The sequence below is a fragment of the Condylostylus longicornis genome, unplaced genomic scaffold, assembly GCF_029603195.1.
Source record: "Condylostylus longicornis isolate FDR11 unplaced genomic scaffold, ASM2960319v2 ptg000162l, whole genome shotgun sequence".
NCBI classification, from domain to species: Eukaryota; Metazoa; Arthropoda; class Insecta; order Diptera; family Dolichopodidae; genus Condylostylus; species Condylostylus longicornis.
Window position 1 is genome coordinate 1,114,649 of NW_026578130.1, and position 25,181 is coordinate 1,139,829.

The following is a 25,181-nucleotide window of genomic DNA, read 5'->3' on the forward strand; positions in this document are numbered from 1 at the left end:
CCATCATTTTGTAAAAAATCTAATAAGTTTTTATTGAACTGTTTATTGAAAAAAAAAAAATAGGCAAATAAATGGTGCCAAAGAGGTGTTGAATTAATTGCTTCACAACATATGGAAAAATGTTCTTTATCAGCTGATTTAGCAGAACAATATTTACAAGAAATTCAAACATTTGTTTCGTCATCTGATGAATTTCAATTATCGAGTCCAAAAGAATTTAAAAATGTTTTTGTTGAAAGTACAACACAAGAAACCAAAGCATTAGTTACGCAAGTAAGTGCATGTACATTACACTATCAGTTTTTTTTTTTTTCATAAAATAAATTCAATAGAATCAGAGAAAAATGTGTATACTTGTATGTTGTATATACGAGTAAGATTTTTTTATAATAACCTTCAAGTCATTTTTATAAATTAAAAGTCGTACAAAGTTCATAGAATGAAAGCACCCGTTTAAATATCGCATAAAATTAAACTTTTAATTACATATTTAAAGATAATTATAAAACGTGATTTTTACTTGAAAACAATTATGATTTTATGAAGAAAGAATAGTTTTTTTTTGTTTTTTGTTTAATAAATTTCATCTTAGGTTGTCGTGTAATTTGCTTACCTAATTAATTTTCATCTCCAAACATGTGAATAATATTAAAACAAAAGTTTTAATAAAAAATTGTAGTAATCGAGAAACAAAAAGAGAATAATGTTATTAAATTGTTTATAATAAAAAAATAGATTTTAATTTTTCTTAATCTGATTAACAACAATTATTGAGACACAGCACATCAATGCAAAAGATACTTGAATAAGAAAACTTATAAAAATGAATTACTTAAGAGACAAGGAACTAGTTCCAATGAGTTGATATTTTAAAATTATTTACTTGTACATTTGTTTTTTAATAAAAATATTGATATGGAAGTATGATATTCGGAATGCACATTCAAAATATACACAAAATGATTTTCTTATAGATATAAATTCAATAATTATATTATTAAATTAAGTGTTTTATAAAGGATTGTAAATGTAATGAAAAATAATGTCTGTTTATGTGAGTATATATACAAGTATACAAATAATAAAACTAAATTGAAAAATAATCCCATTCAATATTAAAAATCTCACAAAAGAACTGAAATATTTACAATTATAATAAAAATCTGAGATGGTCACAGTTGTAATACAAAGAATTCATACACCATTTTATTTAATTGCAATAGATTTTCATTGTTAAAATAAAGATAACAGAATTTTAAGTAAAATAAAGCTTATGTATACTTCGGCTTTAACTTCGGAATTTTCTCTAGTAACTAAATTTTGTTTCTTTCATATTCTTATAAGCGTAAATGTTTCACATTACAAATTAAATAATTTGATACGCTTTGTTAAATTTTATTATTTGCTTTCTATTTGATAAACATGATTTTTAAAAATTCTAAGTAAGATTAAGGCACACCATAATTAAATAATTTTATTAAGTAGAGTAAATTTTTACATCCATTTCATTATTTCCGAATTTAGTAATAAGTTAATGATAAAATATCTGCTGTTCTTATTAAATCTATTATTTAAGAATTATGATAAAGTTTACTTTTAAAATGTATCTAATTTTAAAATTTAAATTTATTTTTATTAAATTTATTTAGAGTTTGAGTCCATAAATTAATCTTTTTCTTTTCGAATGTAATTTTGAATATAAATGTAGTATACAAAACTACATTTTGAGTGATCCATTCGGAGAGATTAATTTGGAATGACTTTTTCTTAAAATCAGTTCGGAACATAGGTATCCAAATTAAATGTTGAGTATTGTTTCCTTTAGCTGCAATATATCTAGAATAACCAATATAAACTAGAAATTCCAACTACCCCTAAAGAAAATAATAATTAGCAGTTTGAAGAATATTCCCAAATAGCGCGTTTGTATAAATTTTTATTCAAAGTTCGGTCAAATATCAATAGTAATAATCCAAAGTTTAATAATTGCCATGTTTTTATTTTTAATTCTGAGTAAAAATATTAAAACTGGTAATTTAATTTCATAAAATAATTACACATTTTATTAAGCAAATACCCTATAACTTTTATAATTTATTTATTAATTATTTTCAATTTGCACGCAGATGCAATGGCCTATATTTTAAATTCAAAATTAGCAAGATTGCAAAACTAAAAAAAACTGTCATTGATAATATCACTGAACGTTTAATTTTCTTCTCTTCTCCATTTTTTTTTTTTGTTTTCTAGTATCTAGCTTTGATTTTAAACCTATTTTATATAGATTTTTATGTTTTTTTTATCAATATTTGTATTTTTTTTATGCACACTAAATAATTTAGTAGTGCCTGCCTACATAAAAATTCATAATTGTGCCAATGCAGTAGAATTAAGAAAAAAAAGAACACAAAAAATTCATCCATAATAAACTCAAAAAAAAATTTTTATTTGCGTTCATTTTTGTTTTTTTTTTTTTTTCATCACTAACCTATATTCAAAAACAAAAATAACTGATCTTAAATGAATCCAGTTTTGTGAGATGAAAGACTATTAAAGAAAACAGTTATTAAATACTTAAAATACTTGTTTAATCGTGTAGGATTTTTATTATTTCTTTACTTTTTTATTCTTGTTTAGTTGTTCTTATGTTCTGCGACTGGCAATTTTTAAACCATTGCATATATTATAAAATATTTTAATAATATTCTAAGGTCATTGAACGGTAATTATAATAACAGAAACACAATAATAATAACAACAACAAAAATAGAGGTAATATTGCAAAAGAAAAATATTAATTAAAATAAATTGCGCAACGACAAGGTTAATGGCATTCTATGACGCAGAAAAAAAAACAGAAACAAAATAGAATCCTTTTTTGCTATTATGTACATTTGTAGTATAACATGGAAAGAAAATTAAATAACTTGAAAAGCATGTGTTTTTCTTTTAATTTTTTTTTTTGCTCCATGTCTCCATCATTGCATCATGGAATTGTATAATCTAAAATTATAGAACGTAAGTTTTTTTAACAAATTATAGAAAAACCATTTGATAGTTGAAATTCCGTTTGTAATTAATGACAATTAAGCTTTCAATATGAGTAATTGTTGTTTTAAGATTCTTCGTGAACGTTTCTTAAATTATCGGACATATTGCTCGGACAATATTTTAATTTTTAATTAAAATTATTCTTCATATGGTTTCTTGTATTAAAACTAATTTTAGCAATTCATCTTTTGTTTTTCTTAAAATTTTGCCACGTACATAATAACAATTTGGGCAATACTCTATATGTAATCGGAATTAAGAATCTGAATTATGAAATGCTTAATTAAAATTGTAATTAATTTATGCCTTATCTTTACTAAAAATTAATTTAATTTTACATCATCTAGTTAATGTTTATAGTGATATAGAAGCTATTGTTTTTGATTGCGTGTAGTATAAAATTATAGAATGAGTGTATTGAAGAGGACTGGTTGAATTATTGTATTCAGTATTTAACGTCATAATATAGGGTAGTGTTGGGATAAGTACAGTATTGCATATAACACCGTTTATATAATTGAAAATTGGTAAACTTTTTGTTTAGAAACCGAAATCAAAAGTTTTTGTAAAATTAATTTGCGTTCCAAAGAGGGTAAGAGCTTCAAGAAAAAAATTTTTTTTTGAAAATCATAATCTGGAGATCCAAGAGCCTAGCCTCTAAGAGCTGGAGGATATTTTTTACGTGGTACATTACGTATGTATTTTCGGAATAACAAAAGGAGATTCTGTAAAAACAAATATTTCAGTAAACAAATATTTCACTTATTATAGAATCACCCTGTATATAATCAAATATGTATGTGCCTTATAAACTAGTTTATGCTTATTTTATAGTTATGAATGCTTAGTATTTATAGAGAGAATAATTTACGTTTTCAAACGAGAGTAACTGTCTTTGAAATAAAAATGTGATTCATTGTAAATAATTAAAAAAAAAAGTGCATCTTTTGTTTTTATAACAAATGAAATGAAAAATTTTTCTAAAGAAAAATCAGAAATTTTATTAAATTGCATTCTTTTCAATTCTTTTTTGTCTTTGTTAATATTAGAACAAGAAATGTAAGTCTAGAAAATATTCTTATATGCGTATATACATGCATGCATAGAACAGTGTAGAATCATCGCCTTCTTTCATAAATCTCATACTTATGTTCTTTGTTGAAAGAACAATGAAAATTGTTCTTAAATTTTTTTAAATTTTACTTAAATTTTTTAAAAATTTATATTAAAGTTTCGGGATTTCTTATGTTTTACGCAAATTTTTTTCCAAATATGTATATTAATTGAAAAATTAAATAGTAAGAAATATTGGTCTTTTAAACTTTTTGATTTAAATATGCTGAAAAGTGCTTGGTTTCATTTAATATCCAAATTTAATACTTAACAGAATTAAGGAACACGAGTTTTTCAAAAATTATTCCAATATAATCTAGCTGTAAGTGTAAGATCTAAAAATGAATTAATTATTATTATTTATTCTGGATATAATGCTGATATTATGTATACTAAAAATAAAAATTTATAATTATTGTAATTATAAATAAATTAAATAGTTTCTCTTTCAAAAAATGTGAGACTATAAAATTTCTGCTACCATTAGCTTGTATTATGTTTGTTTTATTCAAATGTGTTTTTTTTTGATTCAGAACTATTCTTTATCAATTAAATTGTTGTGCAAAATTTCATCGTCTACATGAGGCTTAGGAAATACTCTGATTGAATTATGTTATAGTAGAGGAGAAATATTCATTAATTAATCTAGATAAATGGTTTCCAGTCCTAAAAATGCAAAAAAAAAAATTTAAGAAATCTTTCATTGAAAATTAATCAGTTTAGTAATTAATTCCTTACCTGTTTTATATAAATTTCATATCCGTACAAATAATTATATTGTTATCCTGTCTTACCTTAGAGAGAGGAACATTTTATGTTATATACAGTCAAAAGTAATTTATTGTCAATTTTATTAACAATTTACTTTTTATGATTCTCTTTTAAAATTATGACTGCCGTTCCCCCACATTTTGCCTGCAATTTATTCATAAATGCTGTTATTGAATATTTATATAAAAGAAATTTCTTTTATTAATCATTATATAACTTACTTGCCATATCTGATCATTAATCTCTTACTTTGTATGATAATCACATACTTATTATTTTTACAATATTTGATTGCAAATATTACGACTGTTTTCATAATATTTATTACGTATGACATTTTGTGTACACATAGTGTTCTTCCTCTCTAACACAACAATTATTATGTGTGTATATAAAAAATTATTTGAAATTTATAATTTCCATATATTGTTTATTATCATATTATTTTAGCCTAGAGGATTAATGGCATTGACTTTTGGGAATGTCTTTTCCAAAAAAAAAAAAAAGAAAGGCGTTTGTAAAAAAACAAAAACAAAATGTTTGACATTTCTTCACCTTCACCTTAGAGCCATCTACAATACATAAATGAAATTTTATTGTTTATTTTTTTATTATTTCTTCCTTCTTCCTTCAAATTTGAGTATTGATAAGATCTTTGATTCTCAGAAGCTGTTTTATACTTGTTTACAAGTTTGCTTATTTTTTTTTTAAATAAATTCGTTTCTACTTGTTTTCTATCAAATTTTTTTTTTTTTATTACTTTCACTTTTTTACTTACCTGAAATTTTTGCTTTGCTTTGTTTTTATATTAGAAAGAAATGTACAGTTAAATCTATTGAACAGATCTGCCAAAAATAGAAAAAAAAAAATGACTAAGAAAATAATAAAAAAAATGAAGAAGACACCAAAATAATCTGAAATGCTTAAAAAATTTTTTTATTCACGATTATTATTTTTTTTTTATTGTCATTGTTATTTTTTTTTTATTTTTTTTTCCATTTTCTCGATTTTAAAAGAAATTGTGGATTGTAGATAACTGGAGAGAGATATAAGCAACGGAATTGCTTCAGACCAACCACCGTAATCAGTGATAGCTAATTGAAGTTCTTCCATATTCCAATTGTCCTATTCCGAACTGCTTCAGACCAACCACCGTAATAAGTGATAGCTACTTGAAGTTCGTCCATATCCCACTTGTCCTATTCCGGTTCCAAGTCAATACCGATTAATAAAAGGAGTAACATACGTTAACTATAACATACGTTACGAGTAACTATAATTTATATTGTTCCACAAAATAATGAATGACAGTACATACTTTGGGATTAAAATTTGAATTGCATTAAAAATAGGAAAATTGACATATCTGTCAAAAAAAGAGATTACCCTTTATAAATCAAGAAAAATCTCGCAAAGTGAATAATTCAGAAAATCTTAACTATTTTTAAATTTAACTAGATTTCTGGAAAATGGTTTTCTTTAATATTATTTTGTTTGCTGTGACAGTTATGACGTTGAATAATGTTGTGCAGTTGCGATCATGTTAAATATTTAGTTTATGATCAAATCCCAGTAAAATATTTAAATTCAATTCAAAATTATATTTTGTAATTTTAAATTTTTCAGCAAAATATTATTAAAAACGTTTATGAAAAGGCCTTTAATATTTGTTATGAAACTTTGGTATATATCTCTGGAAAGTAAGGAATCCTGCCATTTCCGGCTATAAGCTAGTTTTCAAGCATTCACTGTCCACGTTCCAATGGATGTACAACCTTGACTATATTTCACAGTCCTTTCGTTTAGAGAATCATCGGCAACCATATAGCTTTTGGATTGTTTCATTGCAAGTTTTTTGATTTTATTACATAATCTGTGGACCTAGAGTATTACTACAATTTTGAAATCACTGAAAGTCGAGAAAATTTCGTTTAAAAGTTTTTTATATCCATTTTTTTTTTTAATTTTATTTCTTTCTCTTTTTTTTTTTGTTTGCGCTTTTATTTTTAGTAAAATGATTAAAAATGTTTTTTTATTTTTTTTTTGTTTTCTTTAGTATTTTTCGAATTTTTTCCCATATGATTTCAATCTATATATTATTGACGACAAAATCCCAAATTGTATAAAATAAATTAAAAAAAAAAACAAAAATAAAAAACTCTTCCAGGTAATAAATTTCAAATGAACAATATTAAACAAAGTTTCCTTTTTAGAAACGGAAAAGATCATTGGATCAATCGTGTCGAGTGCGCTTTTATCATCTTCTTTTTTTATGCAATTTCTCTATCTAAAAAAAAAAATAAACAAAAAATAACAAAAATTAAAGTAAAAACAAAACAGTGAAAAAAAAAAATTTGTCAAAAATATTTTTTTTAAATATTTTTTTTTTTTTTCGAATAATTTATGGGAAATTATTTTCTATTAAAAGGTGACAATCCGATGTATTAATAAGGAAGATTTCAAGAAAGTTGAAGAAATTTTTATTTTTTTAAATAAATTAATTGAAAGTGTTAGTGTAGAAATTTCATATTTATTATTTCTATATTCAAAAAATAATTTTTTTTTTAAAAATGCTGCAATTCAAAAAACAAAATAAAATGCATATAATCTTTGGGCAAATGTTTGTAATCATTAATAAAAAATGTCATTTCTACATAAAAAAGGTAATAATTTTGATTTTTTTCACAATATTAATAATTATTACATAAGGGATACAAGTTACGTTTGTATGCATGTATAAATGACATAACCAGAATTTGTTTTAAAAACATAAACGTCAAAAACGTGTGATTAATTGCATGTCTATATTTATGAATGCTTCATTTTATATTTTGAATCTATTGCAATGCAACCTTAATTCTCTCCTTATACAAGTACTAAAATTTTATTCTCAGCTATATGCTTATACGATAAATTATTTCAATTTAATACCGAAAATAAATTTTGTTAGACGGGAAACTTTACGTCATTTTTATTTGTAATAATTCAAAAATAGGATAAAAATATTATTAAATTTTATTTTTTTTCTATATTGAAAAAAAACTGAATTGCGCAAATAATATATACAATTTATTGTAGATTATAAAATTATATGATAATTTTATGGATTGTATGAAATAATAATTATAAATATAATTTTTATCATAAATGTGGTTATATAGGTGCATAAGAAATTTATTTATGGTCACAAAATATTTTATTGAGCAATGCAATTCGATTATAAACTGTAAATGAAGAACCTAACCAAAGCTAATGTTAGCTAACGTTCTCTCTAAGTTTAAAAACTGAATATATCTTGAACAATCAAAATTGGTTCAAAATTGTAATAGTATTGATGCTGCATTTTTGAAGTCATTAATGAAAATGTTCGCCTATTGTTTTTCTTTCATTAAAATAATGATCTATAATAGATCAGGCTTGTTCAGCTATATGGTTTCAATGGTTTTTTTAAATTTAATTCCAGATTAGTCTGTATTTTCGTTGATTTATATTTTCGATTATGGAATCTGCATTTCATTTGTCAGATAACGATCGATTTCAATATGCACATACATATGCACACATATCTACTATTAGTGACTGCAAAAATTGTTAAATTTTTGGGTTTTAGTAGTATTGGAAAATGTTTGCAAAAAAAAAAGATAAAATACTAGACCAATTACAATAAATTTCTCAACTGTTAAATTTCAAGAGATTGTTGAATTGTTGAGCCGATTTGTCTAACGTCACTTCAAACCAGTTTTATTCCTAAAATTCCAATCAAAAATCAATTTATTACAAATCCTATTCGTTAGAATCGAGAAAAATATTTTATTATTTTTACACAGACTTCTTATTATACCAATTTGATTATTGACCGGTAGCCAGTAATAACAATTTAGTATTAAATTTCAATTAATTAATTCATAAAAAATTATCAATATAAAAAAAAAAATTTAAAAAACAAATAATATTTTTACCAAAAAAAAAATTTATGAATAGTCAATGTCCAAGTTAATAAAAATGCTTAATATTGAAATTTAAAGAGAAAAAAAAGAAAAATCAAATAAAAAAACAACGCCAGTACGGTGTACGCATAAATTAAAATTATTCAATTTATTTTTTTGGTTTATTGAAGTTGTCGACTTGATCATGATCTTGAAGTCAATAAACTTTTTCACATATAAATTCGTATTTAAATAATCAAATATAAAAGTTCGTATAGACGTTAAGTAAAATATTTAATTTCACTTCAATTTGATAGTGTGATTTTTTTTTTTTATTAATTTAAAAATTATACAAAAAATATTTGGGAAGGTAGCCAATTTTAATTATGATAATCATTAGGAAATTATATTGTTGTATATCTTGAAAGAGACCATAAAACACCCTTCGAAGAACTTCAGTCTCACAGTAGTGCTCCGTCTAAGGGAAGATGAGACGGCACAGCTCACTCTCTATTTTCCTATACTTTGCAGGTGGAATAAGGAGAGACAATGTTAAATGAGCATCCCAAGTATTAGTTTCAGAACTGAACTGGAAAATTCACTCCGATCAGTTCCTTTCTCCATTCTTTGGAGAACATAATGAAATTCTTGAAGTGCGTCAAGCCCGGGCGTCAATAATTTTTAGTTAATTTTCATAACCATTTAAATTTAATTTTATCTGGCAATTATTCATATTTTTTTGCATTTCATATGAAAATTTATTTTTAGCAAATATTTTTTTAGAATACCAAATATATTAGGTTAGAATTTAAGTTATATTTGGCAATTATTAAAATTTAATGCAATAATTTGACAACTATAATAGTTTGACAGTGAATTAATTGTACATATTTGACATCTACTATTATAGAGAGAAGAATTGTAAGATCCCTTTGTAAGATCAAACTAATAATTTTGAATTTACAACTTTGTCATTCCGATAACTCATCTCTAATTTTATTAAGTGTTATATTAATTATTTGAATTCGATTATTTAAGTCAATAATGAATTCTAATTATATTTTTATAATATTTTATAAAATTTAAATATAATATCAGCCAATACACATAATTATGTATGTACATATATAAATTTTCGTATTTCGCCTAAAATTATGTAATTTTTAACCTAAATTTAATAAAAAATGTTTTTGCGGATATTCATAAAATTATCTTGTCATATTTATATTTATTAGATTTTTATTGCACCTATTATGTTTTTACTATTGAATAACTTTAACTATTATTATATCGTTTTTTTTTCTTCTCTCTTACTTTATTTCTTTTGTATATTGAATACATAATATTTTAAAGTTATATTGTATATTTAAAAAGTATAACTGATTTATATATACATATATACGATAAATTATTTTATTATTTTAATAGTGTTATCAAAATAGAAACTATGTTCATTTTAAAATAAACATAAATCTTCAATCTTCAATATTATTTGTTATATTAGGCCTTTCCTATATAATATTTTGTCTAAAAGACAAGAAATATCACACGATTATTGCAATCTGACATAATCTATATGCGCGGTCATCATGCAAAGTATAGTAAATTTTTGGTTATAATTATGCACAAATGATAATAACCATAATAATAATCAACTGTAATAATAATAACAATAATAATAATTTGATCGATAATCTGCACCCAAAATTAAACAAAACATGTTTCTCTTGATTTCCTTAAAATTTACATGCTTTAGATTTTAGTAAAGAAATACAATCTCCAATGTGTTATACATATTTTTTGTCATTTTGAATAAATGTCAAAAAAAACACAAAATAAATAATAGCGTGTGAAATAATTTTTCTATTATAATAAATTTTTTTTTTGTTTTGTATTGTAAAATCTTATCAAAATTACTAAGCTTTTATTTTAGTGATGAAGTATAACAATAATGAACTTTAATATGAAATATTTTTAATTTTATATATACATAGCTACATATTTTATTATTCAAATTTATAATTAAAAATTGAGTAAGTGAAAGTAGACCAAAATAAAATTAGTATAACAAAAAAAAAAAAAAATTGTCCCTATAATAATTAATGATCGTATTTCATAAAATTAATTTTTGCTATTATTATTTATTATCTTGTATAATAGTCAAATTTAAAGTTTTAAAATATAATTGTTCAATTTATACAAATGAAATTAAAATATAAAATTTAATAGTATAACAGTTACTAAAGAAATTAAAATATTGCATAATTTTGTAAATTCATTTGTTTTAATATGAATAAAATTACAATAAAAAAATTTCAATTCAAAATAATTTCAAATTTCAAATGTTTTTAACTCTAATTCAAAACTTATTTATGTAATTGTTATATGTATATCAAAAAATTTTGTTTAAATATCTAATTATAATTAATTTTTTTTTTGTTTTGTTAATATTAATTTCAGGTTTTAGAAAGATTAAATGATGTATCGTTAATGTGCGATAAAAGAATTGTTAGTTTAAAAAAATTAGCTTTAAAACCACCAAGACCTGTTCAAACAGTAACACCAGAACCAGCAGTACCATTACAACCACCTGGACTTCCACCACATTTTCGACGTAGAAGTCATCCTAAGGTAAGTGATTTCTATATTCTTATTCATATTATTATATGTTCGAGTGTATGATCTACAGTGATTAGTTGAAAAAGAGCAAAAAAAAAAATTAATTAAAAATATCCTTGTTTAACATGATATTACGAATGATCAATTAAGTGTCAAATCGGGACTAAAACTCAAAAACTATGAAATTAAATATGTAGACAGGAAAATTAATAAAAATTTTTTTTATCATCATTGATTTTAAACCAAAATTTTTTGCTGCACACTTACGTGTGACCAACAACAGCGCCACACTAACTTCTACGTTAGTATGGCACTGTTGTTATAGTGGCGTATTACTTCTAAATTACTTTTAAATTATTTTTAATAGAGCTTTCTTTACTTCCAACTGTAGCATTTGTTTTAAAAATTTTAAGGTTAATTTTGAAATTTTATTTATTTTACTTCTTATACCATTGTCAACCAAAAAATTTGTTAATGGTCATGGGGGTGAATTATTGTTATCACCTTCAACCGATATAAAATTTAACATTATTTCTTTGTTATACATAGTATAAATATTGTGAACAATTCTCAATACAAAAATCATATTGACCCTTATCTTATATGTTAAACTTGAATAAAAGAAAATGTTTTCTTTTTGATTTCTTCAATTTAATTTAAAAATAAATTTTAGACCTTCACATATGTTCATATTTTCTATTTCTTTTTTTCTTTTCTTGTTTAGCATACAATTAACTTTCGACACATTTCAAGTATATAACAAAAAAAAAACAAAAAAAAATTGTTATTTGTCTGCATTCCTATTGTCATTTTAATTAAAATTAAATTAAATTTTTACCGACCATAGTGCATAAAATAACGGAGGTCATGTGATCGGGCCAAAATTCAAATGTCGAGTTTTCGACAGGAATGTGTTTCAGAAATGCTAGGGAAGCTTAAATAATCTTATTTTAAGAAAGATGTCTTTGTCGGTCTGTGTAAGCATGCGTGTGTTTCAAGTTCGACTAAACCAATTTTGACGAAAATTTATATACATATGATTTTACTTTAACTATATGTTACGGATTAATTGACATTTAAGATATATTTAGGTTTAGGCTCTTTTATTTTACATTTTTAATCATTTTTAAGAGCATATTCAGCAAATTTTCTTAAAATCTTATATATAAGCTTCGTCCGATAGTAAAAGAATCCACCTAATTTTTAGAATCCTGTATTAGCGACTGGACTTTTACTATGAGTCTAATTTGCATTTTTACGTATGTTAAAAGGAATAATCAATTAATTTCCATGGAATTCAATATTTAAATGCAGAGTTTTAAAATAATGGACATATAAATTTTTTGGAAACATCAGGGTTCGGAGATCGGATTTACATTCTTTATCATATCGGCCGATTTTGTCTAAGGAACTAAATTTTACAATATCTAAAGAACTAATTGATGAAATTTCTTGAAATTTGAAAGAAATTTTTAATAGGCTTTTTTATAATCTTGTGCAACACATTGGCTAAAAGAGAACATACACTTTATGGTTGATTATATGCTGATCACATCAGCTTTTGTTTTTTTTGTATATGAAAGTGACAATTTTTTATTATTTTTTGGCCTTACTTAACAAAACTTTTTGATTCAATTAGTTTTGTAAAAAATTTAATTGTATTTATTGTTTTAGTTTTTAATTTATTCAAATTAGAAATGTGCTGGGGTTTTTTCTTTCTTGTTTTGTGATTATTTTTTTATTATATAATAAAAACAAAGCAATAATTATTTTTTTGGCTTTTGTTTTTTTTTCCTTCGCTTTTGCTAACTTTTTTTTTGCTTTATTTGTCATAAATGTTATTTTGCTTTCATGTTTTTTTTTTTTGTTTTTGCCTGTTGTACCCACATAAAAAGTTCAGTGTAACAATAAAATCGAAAGTTTTAAATATTTTCTAATATGCCGAATTAAAAAAAAAAAAACAAAAAAACACGAAAAAAGTGAACAATAATACAAAAAAAATGTAAAGCAAAATTGGCAAAGCTTACGGGTTATTGGGTTATTACAGTTTATATTGGGATATATTGGAGAGTACATTTACACTTCACAAAAATTCATTTTTTTTTATTTTATAATTAAAATTCTATTTTTAATTCGAATTCACTATTATTTCCCAATTTGTTTATTATTTTATAATAATCGTGAAATTTTGAATAAAATTAAGGAAATTCTATGTTTGCTTGTAACCATATGTTGTGAAAGTCGATGTTTGACAGTATATTTTATATTAGCTTGAAATTTAAAAACGAATTTACTTAAGTGAATGAATTTTAATGGAAAATTAATTTGTTGCCATTTGAATTTTATTTTTGTTTTTAGCACTTTTCCAAAAAATTTTTTGAAAAAAGTGCTTATTAGTTTCACTCTGTCCGTCCGTCCGTCCGTCCGTCCGTCCGTCCGTCCGTCCGTCCGTCCGTCCGTCCGTCCGTCCGTGTGTCTGTTTACAAAACTTCTACACCCTTGAAGATAGAAAGCTGAAATTTTATATATACATAGATCTTTACTGGAAACTTATTTTCGTAGAACAAAATTTTTACCTATCTCCCCCCCTCTAGAAGTTATACCCCCCAAAAACCCTAAAAATGGCCTTTTTTAAATATTTGTTGCAATGAAACCATAAGTATTTTTGAAATTTTGCAAACGCAGAAAGGCAGCGGCTTGCTTCCCCTAGCGCGGTATACTATAGTTAAACTTTAGAAAAACAAAATGGCCGTTGAAATTTACCGTTATCTAAAGTCCTTTTTTTCCAAATTTTTGATGTCGTTTTTCTTCTAGATCCTATATTCTAGAACTTTGAAATTTTAGGGGCTTTTAGACATTAACAAATAGTTCATTTCGTTACAAGAAATTTTTTTTCCATCTCCACCCCCTCTCAAGTTATCACCTCTTGAAAATCGTAAAATTTGAATTTTTGACACCCTATATTTCCGAAACCGCAAGCTTTTCCAAATTTTTATAAACGCAAAAAGCTAACGGTAAATTTCGTGACACTAAAAAATATAATTATTTTTCTTAACTCACACAATTAACCCTTAAAATCGAGCATTATGTTAACCCCTTTTTATGTTAATTTTTGCTTTATTTCAAAGACTGCATATATGCGTCATCCTAAATATATGCAATCCTAGTAATAGTTTTGTATATGAATGAAAATAATTTTTATAGTGTGATAGGTATACATAGACTGTATTTAAAAGCAGAATTTTCACTTGTTGAAGGGAAAAGTGCTACAATACAAACCATTGGTTTGACCCAACTTTATTATTTGTCACTTTGCCACACATTTTCAGGCTCGGATTTTTACAACTTCATTATTGTTTGTTTTCTAAAACTGAAGTAGATATACGTATAGTACCATTGACGATAATACTGAGTCTATACTGCAACATTTAAAAAAGTATAACAATTTTATTTGCAAACAAATTTATTCAACTGGAAATGAATTGTGTCAGGAAAAATATTTTTCGATAAAAAAGTTGATTTTTAATAAGCTAAATATTAATTACCTAAATAAAAAATGACAACTTCATCACAAAGATAGTTATTTACGTTAACAGTTCGTATCATATGCTTTCGTTTGTTACTAGTTGTACATATGTATACGACAAAATGTACGATTTTTTGTCGTATTCTAACCCTTGTTATCAGATTTTGTCTTACGGCCAATAATAAAAATTACTCTATTCTTGTCAGACTTACTGTTAGATTTTTTAAAAGTTAAATGGTGACAGTTAATTTTTTTTTGAAAGTTTTGAATAACAGTCGACTGATTTTTATTTTGGCTATAACTTTCGTAGCAAAATTAGTAAATTTTGACGTTAAATCTGAGCGTCGTCAGATAATTTCAGTCTGATATGTAAACAGTCATCAGACTTTAGTGTTATATTTAATCTTAGATTTTTTTCGAATATGTAAACAACTACTGTTACAATTTTATTTGAACATCGTCATATCAATGAACAGTTTCATGGTCCATTTGCCGGAAAATTAAGTATATATAAAATTTTGATATCAAATGAAATTTTATTATTATAATACCAAGTCATTAAAATTGTATAGAGTAAATTAAGATTATAATAATCGTTGTACATAATAATAATTTCTATACAAATCGTGTAGGGTTTAATAAATTAATTATATGAAGAAGAATAGTTATTTATATGGGTATAAATGTATTGTTACTAACTCTATAACTACTATTATAAATTATTGTTATTATGATTTTTAATAACTACTACTACTACTTATTTTTTATTTTCTTATTTTTTAGTATGCAACCGTTGTTGTTTTTTTTGTGTTGAACAAAATAAAACCAGCATTATATTGTGACATATTTTTGCTTCATTTTGTTTTATGCCTTCAATGAGAATTTCCAGATATGAATTAAAAGTGAAATTATCTATTATTTCTTATATAAATCATACTTTTATAATTTGTTTTTACAATAACATTTATGTACATATATATAAAGTATTTGTTTTCTATCTTAGTTTTACATTATTGCAGTATTTATATTTACTTAATTTTGAAAAAAAGGTAAAAATCTAATAATTATTCTCATGAAATCAAAAAAAACAATGAGAAAATCGCATCTCTTTTTAAAAAATTTAAACAATTTTTCTTTTATGTTTTTTTTATGCAAATAAATAATAGATTCATCTCTTCCCAGAGAAAGTTTTTACCTACATATATAATTGTATTTTTGAATTGAAAATAATCTAAATTTACTACAATTAGGCGTACAAAGATTCTGTAATAAAGTTATAAAATTTCGTGTATTTTGAGAGTTTTTGTATAATACTTTTAAATTCAAATGTTTTATAAAATTTGAGAGTTCCTTTTTTACAAAATCTAATTATATTGCATTGTAAATTTAGGGCAAATTCAAAGCATACATCATGTATACAATGTGTGCATCATGTACTGGGACTGTAAAGAAATTATCAACAAAAATAAACTAATATATTCGATAATGTTATATGAGATTTGAGTTAATTAATTTTATTTATGAATAATTTTAAAGATTTCATCCTTTTTTGTGTATTCAATTATCATTAATTAAATTAATAATTAGTACAATTAATAAAATGTTGTATAACACATTTAATACAGTCTTAAATTTTGAAACCCTTTGGAATATATTCATTTTTGTATTATCTACGATATATTACTATTTTAATTGGAATTTTTTAAAATTATTTGGGAAATTTCACATAAAATTTTTAATAAAATAGTAGAATAAATTTTGAAATTGAAATTTAAAAAAAAATAAATTCATATTCAGTATAGTCTCAATAAATCTAAAAGAAAATTAGGGCAAACTTTTGAATTGTCATCAAAAATTACTACAATATTACAGCAGTTTGCATAATGTTTATTTTAAATAGCAATTAATATATCGTATAGAGCAAATATTGAGTTTTTGCAGTGTTTAGTAGCACCATGAAAATTATTTTACTTCTATTTTTAATAAATATTTCTAATATTTTATTTCCCAAATTTTTATTTTACTTATTTTTAAAATTATAATATGTTATTATTGTGATATTCATAGGGAACACTTATTTTTTATGATATATGTATTTTAATAGCAGCCATTTCTTTGAAAATCTTTGAAAATTATATATAAAGTTCACTTTACTTAAAATTTATTTGAAATATTTTTTATTATTTATGAATAATTAAAGTTTTCAAAAATTTTAATTTATGATTTAACAAAATTTAATTTTAGGTATTTTATATTGGAAAATTTATAGTTCAAGACGCATTTAGTTTTGAATTTATAAGATTTGTATGGTTGTAAAAAAAAAATTTCTAAAATTTTAATAGGATTTAATGACTTAAAAGTTTTAAGAGGTTTTAATTACATGTTTATATTAGAGAGTAAAATACAGATGTCTAATTTAATAACACACTCACATCACATTGAATATTTTGATTAATTTTCAAAATAATAACTAAAATCATCTGAATTAGATAGTTTTTTTTTCTGAATTCTTTCAATTATTTTCATAAAACTGAGCTCAGTAGTTAAAACAAAAAAGGATTTAGTTTAAGATTAGTTTGAATTTTTTATTCTAAAATTTAAAATTTCCTTATAAAAGCTATAGTTTTGATTGATATTAAAATTAAAATTTTCGGCAAATCTGCTCAATGATTCCGTGGTTATTTCTCGGTTTCGAGCCCCTATATAACAATAACCTTAAATATTTAATATAAATATAATACTACGCGAGGCTATTTTCACCTATCTAGTTAAAAACCAATGACATACGATATTGGGGCAGAGTTATCAATGATATACATTATACACAAGCACTAAATTCTTCCTAGGAGTGAAGCGGGAGCTAGGGAAGAAATAATCCGAAATGCATTAATGCCAAAAACAGTTGATTACTTTTTAATTTTCAATTTTATGTTAATCAATTACCAAATCTTTCAAGCTATTCAAAATATTATTTTATTGCCAAACAATGAATTAATTTTCTGTTATACTTATCATATATTCGTTTCTTATTTACATAATAAAACTAATTTAATATTTTAGCATATTTTATTTGTATAACAATATTTGCAATTGGAAATTTCTCTTATAATATATTTATGTGTAAAACACAATTACAAGTGCATGTAAATAATAATTTTTCAAAATTTTGGACATTAACACGTCATAACCAAAGCATCAAAATAAAAATTATTTTAAGAAAAATTTTTTTAAAATTATTAAAATTGAAAATTTTTTTAAATAATTTACCATGAAGAAGAAGAAGAAGACAAGTATGCAAAATTAATTTTCTTTTTATTATTATTTTTTTTTACCATAAATTTTTATCTATTTTATAAATGCAAAAATAAAATATAAATCATCATTGAGTGCGCATATAGAAGAAAACATCACCCACCAAGATAATTAAAAATATCACCTACAATCAGGAGTGTGTCTGCTTATATACACGTAAAAAATTAAAAAAATTTTCCTGAATTATTTTCATAAAATATTTTCTACTCTCACTTTTCATATTAAATTTTTTTATTGTATAACTTTATAAAATTAAAATTATTCCTATACAAAAAACTGTAAAAAGTTACTATATTTAAACTGTCTGACTATATTATAAGTAACTTGTTCATTCATAAGTTTCCTTTTAAAGGTGACAATTAAGCGGTTATACTGAATGCGGCTAATTTATCAACAAAAAAAATAACTCTTCTTAAGTAAATGGGAGGAAAAATGTTATATAATTATGTTGATAGACCATTTAATAGAAAAAATAAAAATTAGATACATGTATAACTGGAAAATTTAGATTAATTTTATATAAATCATAAAATATATTATTCAATTTTACTTGGTATAGGTAGTGCACTCGCTATGCGTTCAAGTACATAGCATTTTTTTTTTTTGTATAAAACATGATGTGTGGAAAAAATTTCCGTGAAGTTTTGTACGAATATTCATTTTCTTTTTCAAACCAATTATTAATTAAATATTTTCATTACATAAATAAATATTTATATTTTTTGTTTTCCTGAAGATGAATGTACGTATGTACATATATATATATATATAAATTGGTTCAATATCAATTTATTTTGTAATGTCATATTGAGAATTTTATACAATGATTTAAAATCAACAATAATTTTTAATATTTATAGAGGAAAATATTATTTAGGTGAGAAAAATAATCTTAAAAAGGATTTTATTTTGAAAAGAATTAAAATTTTTTAAAAATTACTCTCAAATACATACAGAGATTTTAGTTTTAGCAGTTCATGTACATTTGTTTTTTTCATGTACAATATAAAACGAAATTTTATAAAAGAACAGCAATCGTAAAGAATTCAAAGAAACTTAATTATTAAGTCGAGTATGGCTGTTATATATAGTTAGACTAATCAATCTGAATGACTTGAACACCATGTCCGTCCTACTGACTTTGGAAATGATCACAATCATGGTCATCTGTCGAAACTCCGGGACGTATTCGAGAGCTAAGTTGCTACTAAATATTCTTATTAAGAAAGATATAATTTGTTCCAGCTCCCGCTGCAGGAGTTGTGGTGAAATCCCATTCACTCACGGTATCTTGAAGAGCTGTAAAGCTCCACGTTATCCTTTGGTGTGAAACATTTCTACCTGATAAAGAAATTATTTTGTTTTCTATTTAAATTTGAAATATCAGAAGGTTAAAATTTTAACTTTTCACATAAGTATATAACACTTTACCTCATATTTGACGGTCTTCTCGCAAAGCTCATCCTTTTAATTAACATGTAATTTTCCTCTCAGACAAAAAATTAGTTGACGTTGTAAATGACTTTCTTGCTCACTCTAGGATATTAATGGTAACGAAAAGTCGATTATTTGAAATAACTCACATTTGATTTTAATAAGTGAGATTTGCGTTTAGAGCCTAAATATATTTAGGGAAATTTTATTAAACTTTACTTTGACATTACTTGACTCTATTCGTTTTAATTTAAAAAATATAGAGGCAAAGTAAGTTTCTACTAAATTAATCACCTAAATGTAGCCATTATTTATTTTGAATCCTATTGTTACAAGGAAAAATGTATTTATTTATTTATTCTTCATAATATTTTTAATGTTATTTAATAAATGATTTTTCCTTAATATTTAACTTTTATGCTTTCCTTATTGAATTAAATGAAAAATATTTTACTGTAACATCATTTAAACAAGTTTCCTATCTTGTTAACTGACCATAATATATATACTTATGTTTATAGATTAACCATGGTGTTAACTTTTTTTCATAAATTATTTTTTATGTCATAAATTGTCTACGATTACATATACCGTATGGGAGTGTGATAATAATAATCATTTGATTTCTTAATTCTGTATAATTTTAAAAAACAAAATATATAAATTAAAGCGAAGCACCCCCGAGGCAAATATATATGATTGCTTTATCAAGAGGAATTAAAGCGTAATGCTTTTGAATAATGTTTTAAATTCAGAATTAATATTTATTAGTTTAGTCGCTCGTATGTGAATATTTGAAAATTAATACATTTTGTTATATTAAATTTTATAATTCATAATATTATGGTTTAAGCCTAAAGCAAGGTCAATTAATTTTCTGTTATTTTCTTTTTTTTTGTTATAAACTCTTATATTTTAACAGAAATATCAGTAAATCAAACTATAGTTGAAGTAAGAAGTATCACATTCCAAATTAATGGTTGTAAATATTTTTTTTCACTTCCAAAATGACTAAAAAACATTAAAGTCGCGTGTGTGTTTAAGAGGACGAAAAAATTAGTATTTAAGGAAATTGAATTTATTTTTATAAGATTTACTGAAATAGGAAGAATAAATCAAGTTAGAACAAACCAGATGTTCAAAAAGTAACATCTGTTCTTTGAGTAATTAAAAACAATTGTACTACTATATTCACGCTAATCTCAAAATTTGTATTATGAAATGAAATGTTATTGCATACTGTTTGGAGAAAAATAACTAAAAGAATCCTAACATAACGCAACGTACCGTAACCGTAATGTCTCTGGGTGGTTGCTTTCACTCAGTAAGACAGCTGCGAGAAGTCGATCATTGCAAGATACTTGGATTTGACAGAAAAATAGGTCTAGAAGGAATACTTTAGTTGTCATAGGTGAAATTAGAAGGAAGGGGAAAGGAGACACGATAGATGCATCTCTTGGGTTGTGGTGCGTTGTTACTCTCACGTAATATAACACCTAAACGTAACACATAATGTAGTATGAAATGCAACACAAACGTAGCGCTGCACGTAACGTAACACGTATCGTGAAATGTAACGTAACACGTAACCTAGCACATAGCGTAATACTTAACCTATTGTATAACATACGTATATAATATGTAACCTGTCATGACGTAACGCATCATAACTGAACCGAACGTAACCTTGCGTTTTGACACAGATCATATGTTGTTTATCCGAAACCACCCATTTAGTTATTGTAATAGTTGAATTACATGGTTAATTAGGTAATGCTTACATATTTAAGAAAATTGAATTCTAGTTCTAATAATTTTGCTATGAAATTAAAGTTCTGACTTAAGATACCTGTTTTTTTTTTGGATAAATAGGATTTTTTACTTAAACAAGCCTCTATTATTTTCGTATTTTTTAACTAAAATTTTTATATGCAAATACTGCTTCACAATCTTCCAACTCCTTTCAAATATTGAAACTTCTTTTGAATTCGAAATCTCTTTAAAATTGAATTCATTTGTGTACAAACTCATTTCCTAATTCAATTAATTACAAAAAATGTAACCTTATCCATACATAACTTGACACTTTATTAACAAAAGTATAAAATCATAATTTGTTAAAATTAAATCAATAAAAGAAAACCCTAAGTTTCATATTCACATAAATTTCAACAACTTTCTTCGACTTAATAATTTATTGTTTTAATTGTTAAAATATGAGAAAAATGTCAAAAAATAACAAGATGTTAACAAAATGTAATAAAATCAGATAAAATCTTAATATTTAATAATAGTTGAAAAGAAAAGTAAGAAAAAAAAACCTATTAAAAATATTACACTGCATACGTTATGTACAACACATACATATGTATGTTGTTAACTATAAAATTAATAGCTTATTCATGTGTACTGTAACAAACCGTAACATATAAAATGTCAACTATATATAGGCTGCCTTAAAATCATCTTAAGGGCAATTCAAGGTTGAACGTATGAAAAAATTTAATGAAATTAATTTTAAAGTCCAATCATAAGGGCGTTTAAATTGATGCAACTGCTCCATTTTGTTCGATTAATACTTTATTACCTCGATTATATAATCTAAAATTAAGTGTCAAGTTGAATAAAAAAGATTTAAACAGAAAGCATAATAGTTCGGACAAACTTTATGGCAAAGCACAGAGAGTGGCGCACACACTTTTCATTCATGGGCGAACTATAATTGTCCTCTTTGACAAAAGTTGTAGAAAAAGTTGCTAGCTTTGTTGGTTTTTTTATCGTATAGACTTCAATTAGACACTTCGTGTTTAATCGTTTTTCTTCGTCTGTAATCAGTTCGTTTTTTCAAAATGCCCATCACTATTCGTTCAAAGTGTTCTAACTTTAAAATTGCAATATAATTGAAGTCTTTTTTCAAAAAATTTGCTTACGTAGCAAAAACTTTCGATTATGAGAGTAGAATAATAATATAACAAACTTGTAGTACCAAAAATTTTAAATATAAGTTCAACTTCATTCGAATTATGATCGCAAAAGATTAACATTAAAATATCGAATATTGAGAAAGCCCTAAAATTAGTTGCTAAAAACAAAAACGATTATAATAATAAATGTTCATACATTTGTCATTTGTAATTTGTGATCTTCTTTCAGTAATTCTTTTTTTATAAAAATATTTAATGAAGCTTTTAATTTTCATTTCGAATATACGTTTTTGATACAGATTTGTAAATTTCATGTTTTTTTGTTTACAATTACATATTTTTGTTATTGTTTTTCTTTTTCACTTTCATTGTCATAGTCAAATAAAAATTTAATTTAAGAAAAAGCAAACGTGAACGTATCTGTATAATAGTTTTTGTAAGAAGAAAATTGGGTCGAAAATAAAAAGAGATCCAAAAGAAAATCAGATGAGCCCAGAAACAAAAATAATAAAAAACGACTGACTTGACATTCTTTTCAGACAAAGATCAGATTATGATGATTAACAATTCTTTACAGCAGCGACAACACTATAATAAAAAGTAACAGTATAATATTGCTGACATTAGGATTATTAACGTTTATACGTTGTTATAACGTTGTGTATTAATGCATTTATTATGGTAAACAAACATGAAGATACTATGTATTTTATATTTCTATGTATTCCTCATATACCATATAAGTATGTACGACTAGTGCATACGTAATTATAAATAGAATCAAAAAAATTTAACAATAACTTGACTTTTTTGTTAAGCTTTTGAGATTTTTCATGTGATTTACGTGTATTTTATTTAAATTTTCCCTCTGATAGTGTAACATAAAGAGTTTTTCAATTGATTTTGTTTGTGGAAGTTGTACTTGACTTATATTAATTTTAAAATATTTATTTATTGATAGAATCACCGAAAACATGAATTCTTTGGGAGGTCTTGGTTGGTCGAATTTGTATAGATTGACAGCATCAGAGCGTAAATTGTTTTTAATTGATTTGGAGTCATCTAATTGTGGGACAGTGGATGATGTGCAATTTTGCATGAGAAAATTTTGTATGACGAATAGCACGTGACAAAAATTTTCCGTGACGTTATATTTAATTCTCGTCAGGTTGTTTGACAGGTTGTTTGACAGGTTGTTTGGTAATTTGGATTCTAGTTGAGGTTTAATTGGTTAAATTGGTATCGAATTATACTTCTGCTTTTCAATTTGATCTGCGAATAATTCTTTGCCGACAATAACTGACAATTTATTGAAAATATATTATATTAATGCATTTTGCCATAACTCCTTCTAACCTGAGATACGTTATAAGGAGCGATATTTTTTCTACAAACATGATTTTCATTTTTTGCATGGTGTTGAATGCTTATAGTCAAAACAAGTAATTACAACTGATAATAATCTTATTTGAGCCATAAATTTTGCAAACATATTGAACAACCCTTTTGACATGAGAGTGCAACAAATGAAATGGAAATTAATTTTATTTATGCTTTTTTTTCTTAAAGGTAAACTTTTAATTACAATAATTTTTACTTTTTAATGTTCATGGGATTTCTTTTTTATACATTGGCGTTTAGTAAATACTCAGTAAAGGTCTGCAACATACATAAATATTCGGTGCCCTATGTAGTATGTTACCTATATAATGTTAAAATTACAGTATGGATAAAAATATGCGGTTTATTGTTATATGCTTTAATTCTTTTGATTGTAATCTTTGGACTCATTTAATTGAAAAAGGTTTCGGTTCATTTTCTTCAGGAAGAAAAAATTTATATTATTTAGATGTTTCTGTGATTATGTTGTGTGCATTTTATCAAGAAATTTTGACCTCAATTTCATACTTTTTGTATTTCTGCTTGACAAATTTATTTAAGATATATATATAGAGCGTTATCGTCATTAATGGTGACACAAATTTAAAATATTGTATGCATATTAAATTGATATTTAATACGGGCTATGAATAATTCGGTTATAAAATTAATAAACTTCGATTAATCAGTCTCTAATTTGCCTTATGTTTGTTATAAATTGTAAAATATTGTTATACAAATTTTAAGAGCAATTTCTAAAAGAACAAATGTACAAATAATTGATAGAAAAAATTCTCAAAAGTTCTAAAAGTATTGATGTCGGTATGAACTTTCAAATCAGTTTCAATATAGCCCAGATAAAATCATATTGAAAGTGCCCGTATTCAAATCTTTAATGTAGTCTTTATAAATTTGGTTTATTTCGTACAATTCGGAGTATTCAGCATTTTAACGTGAAATAGTAATAAAATAAATTTAAATTATCAATTAAAATTATAAAATTTTTATAAACGGGAATTCATGCATTTAATAATAATTTTAGTTTTTTTGGTTTTTATTTTATTCAATTGGTGTTTGACATATAAGGAACTAGCAAAAATAATTATTGTTGTTTTACTAATCGAT

At 24.1% G+C, this 25,181-nt stretch overlaps 1 protein-coding gene across 5 annotated transcripts in view; it reads left to right on the top strand.

Moving 5' to 3' along the window:
- Positions 1 to 25,181, top strand: part of LOC129616078 (guanine nucleotide exchange factor DBS-like) — a 71,818-nt gene that overhangs the window by 5,452 nt on the left and 41,185 nt on the right. For all 5 annotated transcript variants that reach the window (XR_008697512.1, XR_008697511.1, XR_008697513.1 and 2 more), the window contains exons 11-12: positions 64 to 273; positions 11,322 to 11,492. Coding sequence is in view for 2 of the 5 variants with exons in the window: in XM_055531547.1 (XP_055387522.1) it covers positions 64 to 273; positions 11,322 to 11,492 (381 nt within the window). In the remaining 3 variants the exon portion in view is untranslated. The remainder of the gene's footprint in view (positions 1 to 63; positions 274 to 11,321; positions 11,493 to 25,181) is intronic.